Source organism: Trachemys scripta, chromosome 3 (genome assembly GCF_013100865.1).
Source record: "Trachemys scripta elegans isolate TJP31775 chromosome 3, CAS_Tse_1.0, whole genome shotgun sequence".
Lineage (NCBI taxonomy): Eukaryota > Metazoa > Chordata > Testudines > Emydidae > Trachemys > Trachemys scripta.
The window spans coordinates 150,571,201-150,588,354 of NC_048300.1; the positions used below are offsets into that span (position 1 = coordinate 150,571,201).

At 36.9% G+C, this 17,154-nt stretch overlaps 1 protein-coding gene across 1 annotated transcript in view; it reads right to left on the minus strand.

Moving 5' to 3' along the window:
• Positions 1-17,154, minus strand: part of ADGRB3 (adhesion G protein-coupled receptor B3) — a gene marked incomplete in the record, with an annotated part of 595,656 nt that overhangs the window by 25,312 nt on the left and 553,190 nt on the right. The window contains 4 exon segments of the mRNA XM_034766231.1: positions 1,556-1,651; positions 8,998-9,169; positions 9,498-9,596; positions 13,024-13,109. Of these exon segments, the coding sequence (XP_034622122.1) occupies positions 1,556-1,651; positions 8,998-9,169; positions 9,498-9,596; positions 13,024-13,109 (453 nt within the window).

Here is a 17,154-nt window from a genome sequence, read left to right on the forward strand (position 1 = left end):
ACCATTATTAAATGAAAACCAAACCACAATACCTTTTGCCAACCAGTGCTTCCAAAATGTCCTACTTACAGAATCACAGTCTCTTAAAAGTGGTTTCTTGTTGCTGGGAAGGTGGAGTTTATTATTTTACAACAGCAGAATAATACAATTTTTCCTAAAGTATAAGTGGGTTGTTTTCAAAGTATGCTGCCTGACCACAAAAAATAAAATAAAATAGATGGAAATATAATATGTAATTTTAATAAGATGATACAGTATGTAATTTTATATTTACATGGAAGAATAACTTCTACATATCATAGTAGGGTTATTGTCGAAAAAGCTTTTCATAGTGATTGTATAAACAGGAATACAGAAAATAGCCTGCAACACACATTACCATTAATAACCTTAATCAAATTAGTTCACTTTATCTGAAACATTCTTATTAAATTTGGTATTTGTTATATAGCATTCTGTATATCTCTGCTTCTAATGCAACCACAGTAAGTTCTGCAGCCCCCTCCGCCTCCAACCGTGAACATGGCTATTATTCATTTCAAAGTGGGGTAAAGATGCTGCCAGGTTTAAGGATGATGCTTTAACATTTAAGAATCTATGGTCACTCCATCACAGTGAAAGAAATACTATTTAACTTGATATAGAGCTTAAATGCATTTCAATTTTGCTTTCATAGTTTCCTCAGAGTTTATTTACGTGTATCTAATACAAGCAGCAAATTTTCTTTTTTCAGAAAGGGTCATTTTATCCTTTTTCCTGACATCTCAACATTGATTTTCCTCCGCTCAAACAGCTCTTTCAAGGGCATTTGCTAAGAGATCCTTGCATCATCTAGGGCCTGATCCTGTTCCCATTGAAATCAATGGGATAAGTATTTGGCTACTAAACTGCACCTAAGGATATTAGCAAATCCTAATACTTTAGGGTTGCCAACCCTCCAGGCTTGTCCTCGAGTCTCCAGGAATTAAAGATTAATCTTTAATTAAAGATTATGTCATGTGATGAAACCTCCAGGAATATGTCCAACCAAAACTGGCAACTCTAACTTTCACTGACTCCTTAACTCTAGCTAGTTCTTTCCCTTGTAGAATGCCCACTACTGTCTCCTCAATTGAAATAATAGATGCATTTGCTTTGAAGCTGAGGAGGCGGGAAGCCTCTTAAGTCCCCCCAGACTCCAACACTGCTCTGCAAGCAGAAACTAGTGGGTACAGAAATTCAGTAGATAGTATGTTTCACACTTCACCACTCATCCTTGAGACTGAAAACATCATCTACACAACACTGTAGTCCCAGCTGCCCACAAAGGCAGAGTCTCAGCTGCTCTTGAACCTTGGTATTCAGAGATTCAGCACATAATAGCACCATTCAACAGACCACTGAACCAACAAGATGAACTTTTCTAAGAAATTTCAGGAGCTGAAATCAGACTTGTACTTAAGCACTGTATTAATATTTCATGTACATGCACTTGACATGTACAGCAATGTATGGTCATCTTTTTATTTTGGCTAGGGACAATGAATTAGAAGTCCAGGATAAAATAAAAACTCACCATGATTTGAGCATGTCCATTAGGAAAAGAGCTCGAGGAATCTGCATTGATTGGATCTTGGCAGTTTCTTAATCGACATCTAAATGCATCTTGAACCTGTGAAAACAATATGATGCACTGAGTCTACTGACATTTTTAATACAGCTATAGACAAAATTAAACTGTAAAGTTAGTTTTACTTTAGTATACTAGATATATCACAGCCAGTAAATGCATATTTTTTATCTCTGTCATTTCACACCCTTACTATACCCTAGTGCTAGTACAAAAGTCTGCCAATCTGCCAGACCCAGTTCACAGAATTAAATTTGTCAAGGAACATAATTAATAAGCAGTCAGTGATGAGGGGTTACTTGGCCCCAAACTGTCTTCAGTGGCAGTGTTTGTCTCTGCTCTCTCACTCAGTTTGACTGCAGCAGCAGGTCAGAAGGTAGGTTTATAAAAAGTACTTTATTCCCATAGCAAAATAAAATGTATTGTATGCCTGAAAAATGTAAGGGCTTTGAAAGGTGACCCTTAGCAGTTATTTGCATTAAAAGTGAAGTAGTTTCCTAATTACAGTGGTTGGTTGCACTTTAAAAAAAATCCATTTTGTAGGGTGTTACTGGCTCACATTGTAGTCTCTAGATTTAAGTATAGGGAATATTTCTTAAACCTCTTGCAACAGTAAAACCTTTCAGAATGGACAAAACTTATTAAGTGTGAGCACAATGAGTAGGACAGTAGCCTGCTTTGTACTGGACAAAGGTGTAAGATTTTATTATTTATCTCTTCAATAGAACTTGATATAAATTGTCACCACTCATTAATGAATATTATTCATTATTAATATGACTATATTTCAAGAGTTACTACTTCAGAAGGTTTGATGTACAGAATTTACAAGAAATTTGACCAAGATCATATGTTTAAGTATATATATTACCAGAGAACAATTTCTAAGGAAAGAGATGCATAAATAGAAAGTAGCGTCCAAAGGGGTAAAACAGTTCCTGCTCATTGGCAGTCTAGTGTGAGTACATTTGGCTGCACATATCAGAGATTAAAAATGGAGGCAGCAAGAAAATTCTTGCAATGGGAAAAGATATTTATAAGTGTGGCCTTGGAAACACACAAGAATATTTCTTTGAATTAAGAACCAAATTTGCTTCAGTTTTGCTTATGTGTCTTTTGTATACACTTGCCACAGACATTCTAGAAAACCAGTTTATTGGGAGGAATGTTTGTACGGTATTCACAAAAAGAGAATTTAGATTTAATAAATGTTAGTATTCATACTGGAAATCTGATTCTAAGAGTTACCATCTTCCAACTTGGATACAGAAATTTGGCCACGTGACCTGTGTCCCATCAAAACTAACCAACACCATTTCTATGCTGAATATCAAACACTCTCAGTGAACTTCTTGTGAGCAGTCTACAGACCATTCATTATCTGTAGAAATTATTCAGTGGTTGATTTAGAATAATCAAAACAGAGAAAATCATAACCTACTCATGGACATTTTGTAAACAGTAAACGAGGCTAAATTAATCAACTGAAGCTCAGCCTAAGGCCTGGCTTTCTGAATGCCATTATTTTGTGCTACAAATTCTTTGAGAGCTTGGACAAGCTTTCTCAGCAGGAAAAAAAAAAAAAAAAAAAAAGCAGATGGAAAACTTTGCCTTATCTTTATTAGAAAGCATTATCTTAAAGTGCTCAACCCTTAAATGAGTTAAAGTGCCCTGCAATATTTAAGTCTAAATGAGTACTGCAGATGGAGGAAGACTAATATAGGGCAGAGAGAAAAGATGTAGCAAGTGTGAAAGGTTTGGTGTGATTTTAAGGCACTGAAACTCCCCAAGTGTCAGAGAGTAATTAAAAGTGACCTGGATTATGAATCAGACTTTGATTTTAGGCATTATGTTTGTTGTGGTTTTGCATCATCTGACAACAATCTGATTTAGCATCTCCCAGTTGTTACAAAAGTTAATCCAAATCTTTTCCCTCTTGATCAGTGCTGAAGTCCTACGTCATACTTTAGCGTTCTATATTGTAGGGAAATCATCAGTGAACTAAGTTGACAAAATGAGGACCACCCTGAATTTCAGTCAAATCTCAAAGTAACGGAACCCAAATCTATTATTGCTTCAAAACACATTAAGTGACAACCTCCCCTACCCAAAATCTCTCTCTTACATGTCCCATGGAGGCTCCCCATACCTCATACTCCTATAGATCTCATTAATCTCTCTCACATACACCATCAGCAATAAACTGGAGAGCCTTTGGTGATAGATGCATTCTAAAACATGTCTTAAATGCAAGCAACATACTATTAGGATGTTACAGCTAAATGTCTGAGATAGCTGTGTCCATCAAAATGATGTAAATTGCAACTTGTAAGCATGCACCATGAAAATACTATTTTTTTGTCCTCACCGACCCATCCATCTTCTGTTTAATCATTCAGAGACATATTGGAGACAAAAGTAGCTGAGATGATGAAGAATTATTGTTGCTAATTAAGAATGCTATAGAGTTTCTGGTTTGGAGAAAGAACTTAGAACCAGATCCGCAAAGATTTAGGCACCTAAATTCCAGATTTAGGCATCACTGTGATCCACAAAATTCCTGCTCAGCTGCTGTGTAAGTCTGTAGGTGCCTAAACTCACTCAGCACCTGCATTTACAGTGTAAAAGTTCCCTAGATGCCTATGTTTCTGCCTCTGGGCATGTGTAATGCTGCCTCAGGCAGGAGCCTGAATGTCTGTCATGCCATAGCCCCAGCACAAGCCTCAAATCACGAGAAGATAGGTGTCCCCTCACCTAGCTTGCCTGTGGGTCCTGATCCAGTGGGTGTGCTCAGAGGGTGCCTATCTCCACACAAAACATTGGAGGGGGAGAGGCAGCCTCCCCCAACCTTTAACCCATTGGTTAAGGGACTCGGATGGGATATAGGAAATCCCAGTTCAATTCCCCACTCTTCCTGAGGAGAAGGAATTTGAACAGGGGCTTCCCGCCACTTCCTAACCACTGTTTCTGAGGCCCAATTATTTATAACAAAGTGAAACAGCTTCCAAAATGGAGTGAGAGAGGCCCTCTTCAGAATATCCCATAGTTCAGTGGTTAAAGCATTCACCTGAGAGGTGGGGAATCCCTGTTCAAATCCATTCCCCTCCTCAGGAAGATGGGAACACTGAACCAGAGTCTCCCACATCCCGCTGAGTGATCACTTGAACCACTGGCTAAAGATTCTGAAGGAAGCCACTGCCTCCCCCAGCTGTTTTGTGTGGTATTAGGCAGGTACCTAAGGCATTCTCACAAGAAATGGCTATTGCACCTGACTTCAAGAGAGAAACGGTTCCCAAATGTGGGTTGCAAGAGAGATAGCCACCCCACATCCCACTGCCTGAACGTAGGTTCCTAACTCCCTGAAATGGGCAGGGGCTGAGGGAACTCCTCTGTCATTGGCATCTCCCATTGGGTAGCAGTGGTGGCTCTCTGCCTAGCATGCTAGCTTTTGTGGATCCCATTCTCAGACACCTATCTCTCCCTGTGTGTTGTATGGAGACCCTTGGTGCCTAATGCAGCCTTTGTGGATTCCACTGATTTTCTAGGTGCCTGAAAGCTAGGCATTGCAATGCTGAGTGTAGCAGTGCCTAATTCCCTTTGTGGATCCAGTCTTTACAGACTTTAAGGGATTTTGTCAAAGGGAATAACCTGACCTACCTATTGGTTTCCTACTCCACGGTCGTAGAGGCAGAATCCTCAGACAATGTCACAAACAAAAGGTGGGCCTTTGAAATGCTCATTTGTTTTTCTCCACCATTCATTCGGAATCATTTTGTAGTTTATTTTTTTCTTTCTAACATCAAGCTGTAAGGTTGTTTTAGAGCCAGGCAGACTAAGAGAGACAGATGTGATGAATGTGCATGAACCAAGGAAGTGGTTTCCCTAGCAACAGTAACCAATTCAAGACTCTTATAACTTATCCTCTCTCCCTAATCATGCACCGTTTTTCTCTTGCAATATAGAAATGTGGGTTGAGATTTAGACACCAAACATGTATTTAACCCAAATGCATTTCAATCAGTAGGAGCAGGGAAAAAGCAGAAAATACACATGGGTTCCTCCCATCACCACCAGCCTTTGGAGTCATTCAGCATGACTCAAAATAGCTTCAGAAGAGGCTGTGTTCAAGCATGTCAGGCATACTGTTCTGGTATTCTGGAAAGGAAGACTATTAGCACTAGGCTTTTCTATCATTCTCTGTTTTATGATAGAAACACGCATACCACACTCCCTCTATGTCTCATTAGGTACTTTAACAGCAAGAAGACAAGAATGAATAGTGATATGATAGGGTGGGAATATCCCCATTAGTCTTCAAGTTAAAAATAATAATACTTAACTCTTCTATAGCATTTTTCACCCATGGGCCTCAAAGCATGAAGGAGGGGAAAGTATCATTATCCTAACTTTACAGGATTGGGAACTGAGGCAGAGGGATGTGAAGTGACACTCCTAAAGTCACACAGCAGATTGGGAACAGAAGCCAGGTCTCTAGAGTACTACTCTAGTGCCCTATCGAACAGCCATGCAGCCTCTTAAATAGCTCACTTTCAGACAAAAATACTGAAGTGACAGACTAGTGGGTTTTGGATGGAAAGAGAAGGTAGATACACACATGTTCTTACATTTCCAATGTTTATGTCCAAACCAATACATCAAGTATAATGAGAAAAAGATTTTATATATTTACATGAACAAGAATGCATCATTTTTGGAATTAACAATATTAAGGGCATAGTAAAGCATCTCTGACCTTTTCTTTGTTTGAATTTTTCTAGGATATATTATTAGTGGTATGTTATTTGACAGTCCGAATTAATATTTTGCTTACACTGGCATATTGTAAACATTAGATGAATCTTATGGAAGATATAATGGCTTCATTATTTGTATGGCATTCATCATTAAGAATGGAAAATACATTGGTAAGATTTCTATGTCATGTATGGGTAGAGAGAAATGTCTTCTTTGGATTATGTGAAGTAATGGACTACAATTTCAGGTAAAATGTATTCTAAACAATTTAACAACTAAATTGCTCCTTGAAAATGTGCACATGTGATAGCTGCTATGTTAGCTGACACCAGGAATTGAACTGTGAACCTCCAGAGCTAAAAGCATGATGATGTATAGGGTGACTAAAGAACCAGGTTCTTGAAGTCCTCAAGGCAATAGGTACAAAGTGGGACATAACACACCCCTGAGCAATAGTTACATCCTATCTCTGAACAGAGGAAGTTCATCCAGTGGTTCTGTGGACCTACACCACTTTGAATCACACATGATTCCTCACTTAAATAGCTTACATCACCTTGATGGAAAGAAGGCTCTCCAGAGCTAAGGGCGTGAGTTACCACAGATTGAACTCAAGAACTCTTTAGCTGAAAACTGTTATAGACCCATATCCTCTATGAACTGGGCACAGAGGGTGACAGAACACATGTCAATCAGTGGATTATACAAACGTGTTCTGTGAGATAAATGGATACATGAATGCACATACTCTGTTTGTGTAAGCAAATGCATATGTCCTTTTGCAATTACTTGCCTGAGAACGTGTGTGCATATTATACAAGTAGAATGTAGGCATTTTTAAAATGTGGGTACTGAAGTGGTACGAGAAGGCTTCTTGCATCAGTGCCTTGTATCCTGTGACAATTAACTAATGCTATGAAAGAAAATTGCTTCAGTGGTGTATCATCTCTTTGATCCCTTTCCCATTTGGAAAAAAAACCCATCTTAATTAGTTACTCAAATTTTGCTCCAGCTCTTAAATTCAGATGAGTGTTAGGATAAGAAGGTGGGGGAAAGAAGACTCTGTGTGTGAGCACCTGAGGAAGAAAGGATTCAGCTAATAGTTCTACATAAAACTGTCATTACTTTTTATTGGCTGAAGAAATGAGGTCTAAATAATTGTAGTCTTTTACCATTTCACTGTAAGAATGTATGATCTGGTGGCTTCCAATTCTGCAAGTACCTGCCAACCCAATATTAGAAAGGTATACAAAATATGGAGGGAACAGTAGGCCTTGTGGGTGATAAGTAATAACAATAATATACACTTTTTTTAAAAAAAAATCCACTTTATATATAGTGCCTTTTATATAAAGATTTCAAACTGGTTTACAAACATTAAATAATTTTGCCTCCCAACACCTCTGAGGGCTACTTTTAGTATTGTTATCCTTTTTACAGATGGCTAAAATGAGGCACAGGGACTTGTCCAAGGTCACACTGCAAGTCAGGAATAGAGCAAGGCATATTAATTCAGTTTTTAGAACCCAGGAATCTCTTGTTTTAAGCCATAGCCCATATTCCCTCCATTTTCAGACTCTTGCCTGTCTCTAGTGAAATAATCGAATGACTTAGTGGTTCACAACGTGACTCCCCCCCCACACACACACACTGGGTAGGATATAATATTCACACAAATTAGAATACCACAGGGAGACTGAAATAGATTGGGTCACTATCCTGCATGCTGTTTTTGATGAACATAGTGAACTTGAGTTCTTAGGACAGTGAATGATGGAGAGAAGAGACACTGTGCAAGCCTCCTCACTCAGCATGGCCAATAAACCTTAAATTTGACCCAATGCACCCTGTTATTCCAGCCCTGCAGCTCCCTTGAATAGATACTGCCAATAACTGAATTGTGCTACACATGTGGTATGGTTTAGTGATGTTGATAAACATCCTAACCAAGATAAATTGAAAGCACCACACTTACTGTGACCTAACATGATTTGAACCGATATAGAGTTGAAAGGCTTCATTAAATGACCACACCTAGCTCCTAAAGTTTTGTATATTTTCAACAGTTTTCTGTTTAAGATGGAATAGTGTAAATGAAAGCAATTATATATTTGATCAGTCTTTCTACATGTGAAAAACTCTCAGAATCTGTTCCTTTGGAAAAGGAATCTTAGGTCTGCACTGATTGTGTATAATCATAATATCAAAGATAAATAAAAGTTAGAAATAAACAAGACCTATTTGGCCCAATTTAAAGATGACCTGTAATTAAGTGGGCCCATTTTTCCACTGAAATTAACTGCTGCATTTTGCATCTAAAAATAAACAATCTTCCTTCAACCTCACGTCCATGTACTTTCCATCTTGTTCATTCCTTTATTCACTCTCAACTTCCTATCTGTCCCTGTCCATTGAGTTTCTACATTTGGGGGCTGTTCTCTTTCTTCTGTTGCCTCATCATCCTTCTAGAACTGTTTGAGATCCTTATTCACTTGCCCCTCTTTAAATCTCATCTCAAAAAATTCCTTTTTTTCTTTATACCAATAAGTGAATTTTTGAAAGAATGTGTTGTATATAATATTAAATAGTATGTGAGAAACACAGCATTTAGCGATCGAGAAATTATTCCTCACCTCCCTTCGGAGAATGCAGTGGACCATGACAATAACAAAGCCTTGCAATGAATCAAATACTGCGAAGAGTATCTGAAATAATATTGATCTTTTGTCTGTCATGGCCAGAACTGCAGACATCCACGTCAGAGCCAGAAGAGGCAACACAACACAGGAACTCCAAAGGGATGCCCTATTGAGAAAGAGAGAGAGAAAACAACATTATATAACTGCAAGTAGATAAATAAAAACCCATTACTAAAAAAAAAAACCTTTTTAGGATGGCAACTTATTAGTTAATTTGAAAACCACAGACAAATATATAAAAAACATTGTACTTTATGTTCTAAAGAGTATCCCCTATTCAGTTAATAAACACAGTTGCCAATTTTAACAAGAATATTTAAATATGTTCAGTGCTCTAATACAGTATTAGCAAACACAATTTTCATCATCAAAGTATTTTCTCACATGCACTGTATAAGATTTGTAACAAGAAGATGTAAATGATTAGGACTAACATGGCATTACTGGCGGTGGTGGCTGACAAAGCTGTTGTTGAAACTACTCCACACTTGGCACATTTGAGCGTCAAACCGCTATGAGGCTCACTCATCTGACTGCAAACAAACAGAACACCCACAAAAAGAACAAAATATTGAATTTTCACTGAAAAACGTTGCTACTGAAATTTAGCTTTTAAATATGACGTCATGCAGAAAAAGTAAATAGACTTATTCAGGATGAATGCTCTAGGTTGTTGCAAAAGTATATTGATACTATACATTATTAACTTTAACTATTAATACTATGGGGCTTAATTTCATGCAGGCTCTATTTTCTTCCATTTAAGCTAAAAAAGGCCCCAATGTCCAGAGATCAAACTTGCTCAATACATGGAGATAAACATAAGCACGTGCTCGTGTAGACACACACCGTGAAATCCCTCTATTCAGACCATTTGCAAAACTAATGCATCAATGCTGTATAAAATATTGATTATTATATGAACATTAATAAAGGAAGAGACTTCCAAAATGTGCTCAGGTCATTCAGTCAAGATGGACTTACTGTACAACCAGTAAGCAAATGACTTGGTATAGTAATTTGAATGTGCTGGCTAAAATCTGGAGACAGAACTTTACCTAGGAGTTCTTGTTCCCATTGTATAAAGGTCTGAATATAGGGGTTGAAATGTATGGAATTTGATGAAAATAAATATTACTTGGACTAAAAAGGGGTGATATGTTATTCCATTTTAATAAAACACAGTACACAAGCATTAAGCTTAAAGCATTTTGTACAGACAACTGTATTACAAAACTCATCACAGTTAAAATGTAAAACCTGGTATTAGAATTTTCTTCTTCTATGTACAACATGCATTCAAATTCGGAAGTTTTGATTAAATAAACAACTTCTTTGCTATCCTATTTCCCACCTGCCAGCAGAACCAGTGATTTCCATATCATATCAAGAAACATACAACAATATAGGGAAAGTTTTTTTACACATAGATAACTGAAAAAAACAACAACAACCAAACCAACCAACCAACCAAAAAAATCCACAGAAGTTTCCTATGTGTAATGAAGAAAAACAACATTTAGGAAAAATATTTCTCAATATTTCAACTGACTTTGAGCTCTCACTCTTCGCTCTCCCATTTACCGCCAAAGCTAAAAGTTTGCTTTTGCGTCTGCACGGAAATAAAGGGCCAGATCCTCAGCGGGTGTAAAATGAAATCAGTGAGGCAAGATGATTTTCACTATCTAAGGGAATACCCAATAGTTGCTGGAGACAGAAAGAATTAAGTCTTGATCTTGATGCTGCAGCACTTACTCAGATGAAAAGTCTCATTATTGCAATTTGCAGAAAAGATCTGTAGATTTAGAGGGCCAAATCCATCCCTCACATAACTTGGGAACATCTGTGTATATATTACAAAAGAATGGAATGTCTTTCACCTAACTTATGATAAGTCTTCTCAAATAGCTCTTTTCTAATTGAATATTTTGGGGGCAGATCCTCAGCTGGGGTTTTATAGCATAGCTCCACTGACTTCTGATCACACCAGATATGTTATTTCACAGCATTTCATGATCTGGCCTGTTATTTTGACCTGCAGAGTCACCATGTGCTTTACTAAGATAGAATTCTTTGGGGAGCCATTATTTTGCCTCTGTAAATGCTCTAATCCTATTTAAATAGTTTTACTACTGAACTTGTCACTGGGCTTAGATGGTAGGTAAGGCTGGTAGAAATACTTAACTAATGAGTGACCATCCTCCTTTGATTGGGGCGGGGCAGCTAAAGAATTTCCACTGCCTCAGAAAATGACTCAAGAATCTGGGTCTGCATCACTTAATCAAACAGTGCTGAAGATAGATTGTTTCCATCTTTATTAAGGCATCTAGTTCCTAGTCCATCCCTGTGGGAGTGCGGTATTATTTCTGACAGCATATTTTCTAGTGCTTTGTCCAGTTTAGCTTTAAAAATAACATTCATTTTACTGAGATACAAACTTTCAGAAAGCAAAGTATTTAGTAAATCAGAAAAATATACAATAAGCAACAAGATTTAAATTGCATATAGCTGATAATTAGAAAGCTATTCTGCAGTTAAACATGATTTCTCCTATCCTTTAAATATTACACAGAAAAATGATCAATAGATGTATAGGGTCAAAACTTCTTAAGTATAACTATTGAAAAAGTTCTCACAGATGCTGAAATATTGTGGCTGATTTTATAATATGGCACATTTAATCAGAACATGAAGAATATATTACAATAATTAAGAAGGCAGATGGAACATTGTAGAAAAGAGTAGAATTAAGAAATTATTATTTTCTAATAAGAAGGAGGAGAAAAAAAGAAAAGAGAACAAAAGAGGTTTTGGTGATGGTGGTTGTTGTTTTTGAAACAGTGCGCTGAGAACTGAAAACCACAAGGGGTTTTAACCAACACTAAATGGCAACGTAAGCACACCAAAGTGTATATGGTATCAATATGGACATCTAATCAATTAATTGAACATTGGGAATGATGCTATTAAAGGAATGATCAAATAATTGAAAGTATGGTTTTAAGAAAAGTTTACAGACAGCTGTAAAATAAAGAATCATCATTGCTATCAGTGCCAATATTGGGGTACAATCACCCACAAATGATGTAGAAGAAGAGTAACACAAGTGGAGAAGTAATAAATGTTGATTGCTTATCATTACCTGAAGCATTAAAAGACATTTACACATACATTCAGAAAGCTAAGATACATTTGTGAAACGTTTCTCTTTTATGTAGACTGCAGTCATATCCACTGCAGCAGACCTTGAAACCCACCTGTACCTGCTGAAGTCAACAGCAAAATTATTGCTACCTTTTATTAGGAGCTAAGCTGCAGACCCTCCCTCTTTTATCACTAGAAACCCAGCTTTTGAATGTAAAATTATAAGTATATTAATGAAAGGAAATCATGGATATAAATACACAGAGAACTTCTCTATTTACACATTTTTTTGCTTCTGAAATATGTATAATTTACATTCAAATTCTGTTATGCTTATTTTAGAACACAAACACATATACATGTATATATAAACACAGAGCCAAATTCATCTCTTAATTACAGTGATGCAATGCTATTGACTTCAGTGAGGTTATACTGGTATAAAAGGTAGAATGATACACTAAGAAAGAAAGAAAGAAATTTTGGCTTCTTCTGTACACACATTTTATACAACTATATTCCCGATTTTAGAAATAAAAATGTATGTCTTCCCCATTAAATCTCTGCTCAGTTTTGAAACTGTTTAATCTCCATTCTTATTAACTTAATACTGTTGTACTTGTGTTTTATTTTCAGTTTGCTCAGTCACATTCCCTCAGGATAATGCAACTGCAACTTTTTCAATGAATGAAATCTGTTAGACATACATTGAGAAAAAAGTTCAAAGCACAATCAAATGCATTTTTGGTGAATATCTGTAATTGAAAATATGATACATTTGCAATATGCTTTAAAATATTCCAATTTGTTGCTTACCCTGCTCTGTGTTTGAGCTTTTTATCTAGGATTCCATCTCTGGAAACAAGTTTATTAAATACCAAAATGCCAATCACCATGTTGACCTGTCAAATAGAAACAAACAGTTGACCTTTCAGTGACAGTGAAGGAAAATGCCTACATGCATTATTACAGAAAATGGTCTCTTTTACATTTGCCAATATGATGGAATTACAAACTTAGACTATGGTTGCATGATACATTTCTAAAGAATTTAGTCAGAGATTTTGTACTGTATTAGTCTCAGGACATGTAAAGTGTACATAAAGTGTACATAAATTGTCTAGGGAGGTTGTAGAATCTCCATCTCTAGAGATATTTAAGAGTAGGTTAGATAAATGTCTATCGGGGATGGTCTAGACAGTATTTGGTCCTGCCATGCGGGCAGGGGACTGGACTCGATGACCTCTCAAGGTCCCTTCCAGTCCTAGAATCTATGAATCTATGAATCTACTTAACTTTAGGGCTAAATTCTTGCTTCCCGTGCATATCCTCTAATAGGTGGAACAAACATATAAATCAACAGCTGTATTAATTAAAGCCTGAATTATGTCCTGTATCTGGCTATATATATGCCTGTCTGTTAATAAGAAAGTAGGCAGCTGTGACTCTAAACACTGATTAAACGTAAACTTTAATTGTAACAATGTAATCTAATCCATGTTAGAGAGAGAATATTTTATCTGAATTTTGTGTACAAGACTAAAAAGGATTATATATTATTTGTATTGCCATAGCATCTAGGAGCCCCAGTCATGACTCAGGACTCCATTCCACTTGGTGCAGAACAAACATAAAACAAAGATAATCTGATTTGGTTATTTTAGGTATCATGCTTTCTTGAGTCCCAGCTATGCCTTTTTGTTGCAAGGAGTTCTCACTCATGCAAAACCAGAATCTATGGTTTCTGGTTGTTGGTTTTGTTTTGTTTTTCCAAATTGACAACTGTCTTCCACAATCCTGGGTTCCTCATATGTAGGCTTGTCAGAATTTGATTTTTTTTAAATAGTTTCTACGGATAATAGCAATGCTTATTTTTATTTTATTTTTATCCCATTAAAATTTTCTCAGATGGGAAATTGGTATGTGTGAGGACAATAGACCTTGGGATTCAAAAAGTTAAAGCTTTATAACTTAAGCAAATTGTCAAATTCTCACATCAAAAATATATAAAGTAAATATTCTTAAATAAAACTTTAATAAGTTCTCAAGCAGCATTTTTCTGTGCCTATATGGGAATATTTATTCATCGGTTTGTGTGTGTACAGTGAAATTGACATTTAATGACAAATATCTAATCCTTCTAAGTCTACTCATATGCCAAAATGTGATTTTGGTTGGCTATATATAGGATTGTTTGGTTGCACTTTCTTTTTTTATGGGCCAGAGACTTAGCTGGTATCAACTGGTGTCAATCCATAAATGAACGGCGCTATAATGATTTGTAACAGCTGAGTATTTGGCTCAAACAGCCATGTAGTTCTAAAGTCAGTATTTAGTCCTTAATACATATTCTAGGCATCATACTAGGATTTTTATGTAGCCTTTAAATGGACCTGCCAAAAATAATTTTTAGTTAAGAAATGTTTTAAAATGGACTTTTGAGAACTACATTAAATACTGATCATTTGCCAGTATGCCCTGCCCACAGCCCTACTCTTTTAGGCCTTTCTTAGTTTCAGTTTATTTGAGCTTTTACATTTTTCAGACGAGATTTTTCTTTTGTATACTCAAATCTAAATGGCTAGATGAAAAACCTCCCTCTACACCTGCTAACTAATGGGGGAGCAAATCATGTCTGTGAACGTCAGAGATCTCTAAATAAAGTTTGCCAATTGTACAGAGCACATACAGTTCCATGTGGAAATTATGATTGGCTTTTTGTAAACATCCTTGGCTTCCTCACTGTGCCATGGACTGTGAGCTGTACAAAAGGTTCCTGGCTTGACTCTATATGAAGATGAGACATACTCTGTGGGAGCTGCAAACATTAACATCCAGGTAATCTTTGTAGCTATATGCCTATATCTCTGATAATTACAGATTTCCTTCTCATTTATGCCAATGCAAACCAGGACTAACTCAGCTGAAGTCAGTAGACATACACTGGTCTAAAAGTGCTGTAAGGGAGAAGAGAATCAGACCCAAACACTGTAAACTCCATGCTGAAATTATTACCAGAACTTAGAGAAAGATACTAGAGCATTTATTACACAGTGACCAAATTGGCTTCAGAAATAGGTTATTATTAGCTGATAATAAAAGATGGTCCCAGACATCATTGATGTAGAAGAGGGACAAGTAGTGTCAATGGCTGCAGTTTTATTTGATGTGATAAAGTCATTTGGTCAAGAGGACTCACCATTCTAATTTGTGGAACATTTGGGTTCAGCAAAACCTGTATTTCCTCACTCACATTAGCCTACGCTTCTCTTAGAGTGACAGTATGTAGAGAGGGGGAGGTATTGTTTTACCAGAGATACTAAGCAAATGTTGTCCCATCTGTCCCCTTTTATAGATTGTAATGAGAGAAACCTGAGAACAGCAGTTTAGGAGGATGAGATTATTTGTGGCATTGAAATTCAGCATGATAGTTTGAAAACAAGTATTAATGCTGGTGATATTTAGGTGACCTAGTCTAATTCTCACTTTATCCTACATTCCTTGCAACTTGTAGATAACAGTCAGTTCTTTGTCATGGTATCATGTTTTAGGATACATGGCAAAATATAAGATGAGGAAATTTGGAAGAAATATTGTAATATATTGATAAAAGACTTTCAAGATAAGCAAAGTATGTTACTTTATTTTGCTTTGTTGACTAAAGAGTTTGAGAAATCAAGGATTTCCCTCCTGCATTTATTAGTTACAAACCAATCATTCAAAGATGTAGGTCTTTGGGTGGAACAGCTTCATAGCAAATAAATGTACAATAAAGGGTTGAGGATAGAGCCAATGCACTTCAAGAGATAGCAAAACTAGGAGGCAAATTTACATTCATAACGTTTAGAAAATTTACAGTCAGCATTGTGTGTGTATATGGGGGGAGGGAGGAAGGAATGTTGGGGTGAGGGCTGGTTGTATGTATGTGGGTGATATGGGGGCTTCTAAAATTAAATTCTTACCTTACCTCATATATTATGGCTACAAGGGGAGGAAGAAGAATCAGTGATTAGCATGTTCCTGGTGGTGAGGTGAATTACCCTATTCATACTGGCCTTTTCTGTTTAAAGTGTACACCCTATAGGACAAGGTCACTTGGTCATTTTGTAAGGTACCAGAGCCATATCTAAGAATGGCTTTGGCCCCTGAAATTAGTATACAGAGCCTGAAGAAGGACTTTCTGGATCAAATTTTCAAAAGAGTGTATGCCAAACCCTAATGTGTGAGTGCACAGGTATGTTTACATGCAAACCCCCAATGAGCCTGCATGATTCAGGGGTTTCATAAATCCAGCTCTTTCCAATATGCATAACAAAATCTTACAGCAAGCTCATTCTGATCTAAGGGCTAGTCTACACTACCTCAGTACATCAGCACAGTTGCACAGTGCATCTGGTGAAGATGTGCTATGCCAAAGGGAGACCGCTGTCCCATTAGCATAATTACTCCACCCCAATGAGAGGCAGAAGACACCGCTTTAAGTAGATGCAACTTATCTCAGTCTGGGGGTGGCTTTTTCACACTCCTGAGCGACGTAACTTACATCGATTTAAGCGGTAGTTGTAGACAAGACCTAAGACTTTTTAATACTCTGGAACTGACCAATATAGAACCTCCTGTCAACAGTCCAGGATCAATGAATCCTGATCATGGAAAATGTAAACAAATGTTGACAGATGTTGTATTACCAATGTATCTATGAAGAACTTCGGATTATTCGATCCAAATATAGGATTTCTCAAATACCTAGATACATTTTCAGGGCTGTGGAAGTTTGATACATAATAAGTTACGTTTTCCGGTGATCATGATTTTTTTTTCTTCCAAGACAATAGCCACAGAAGACCTGCCTCTGATTCCATCTTTCCTGCTTGCCATCCCTGAATAACAGTGGCACAGTGCTTTGCACCAGGCCACCAAAGCTGTCACTGAACTTCTCCATAAGAG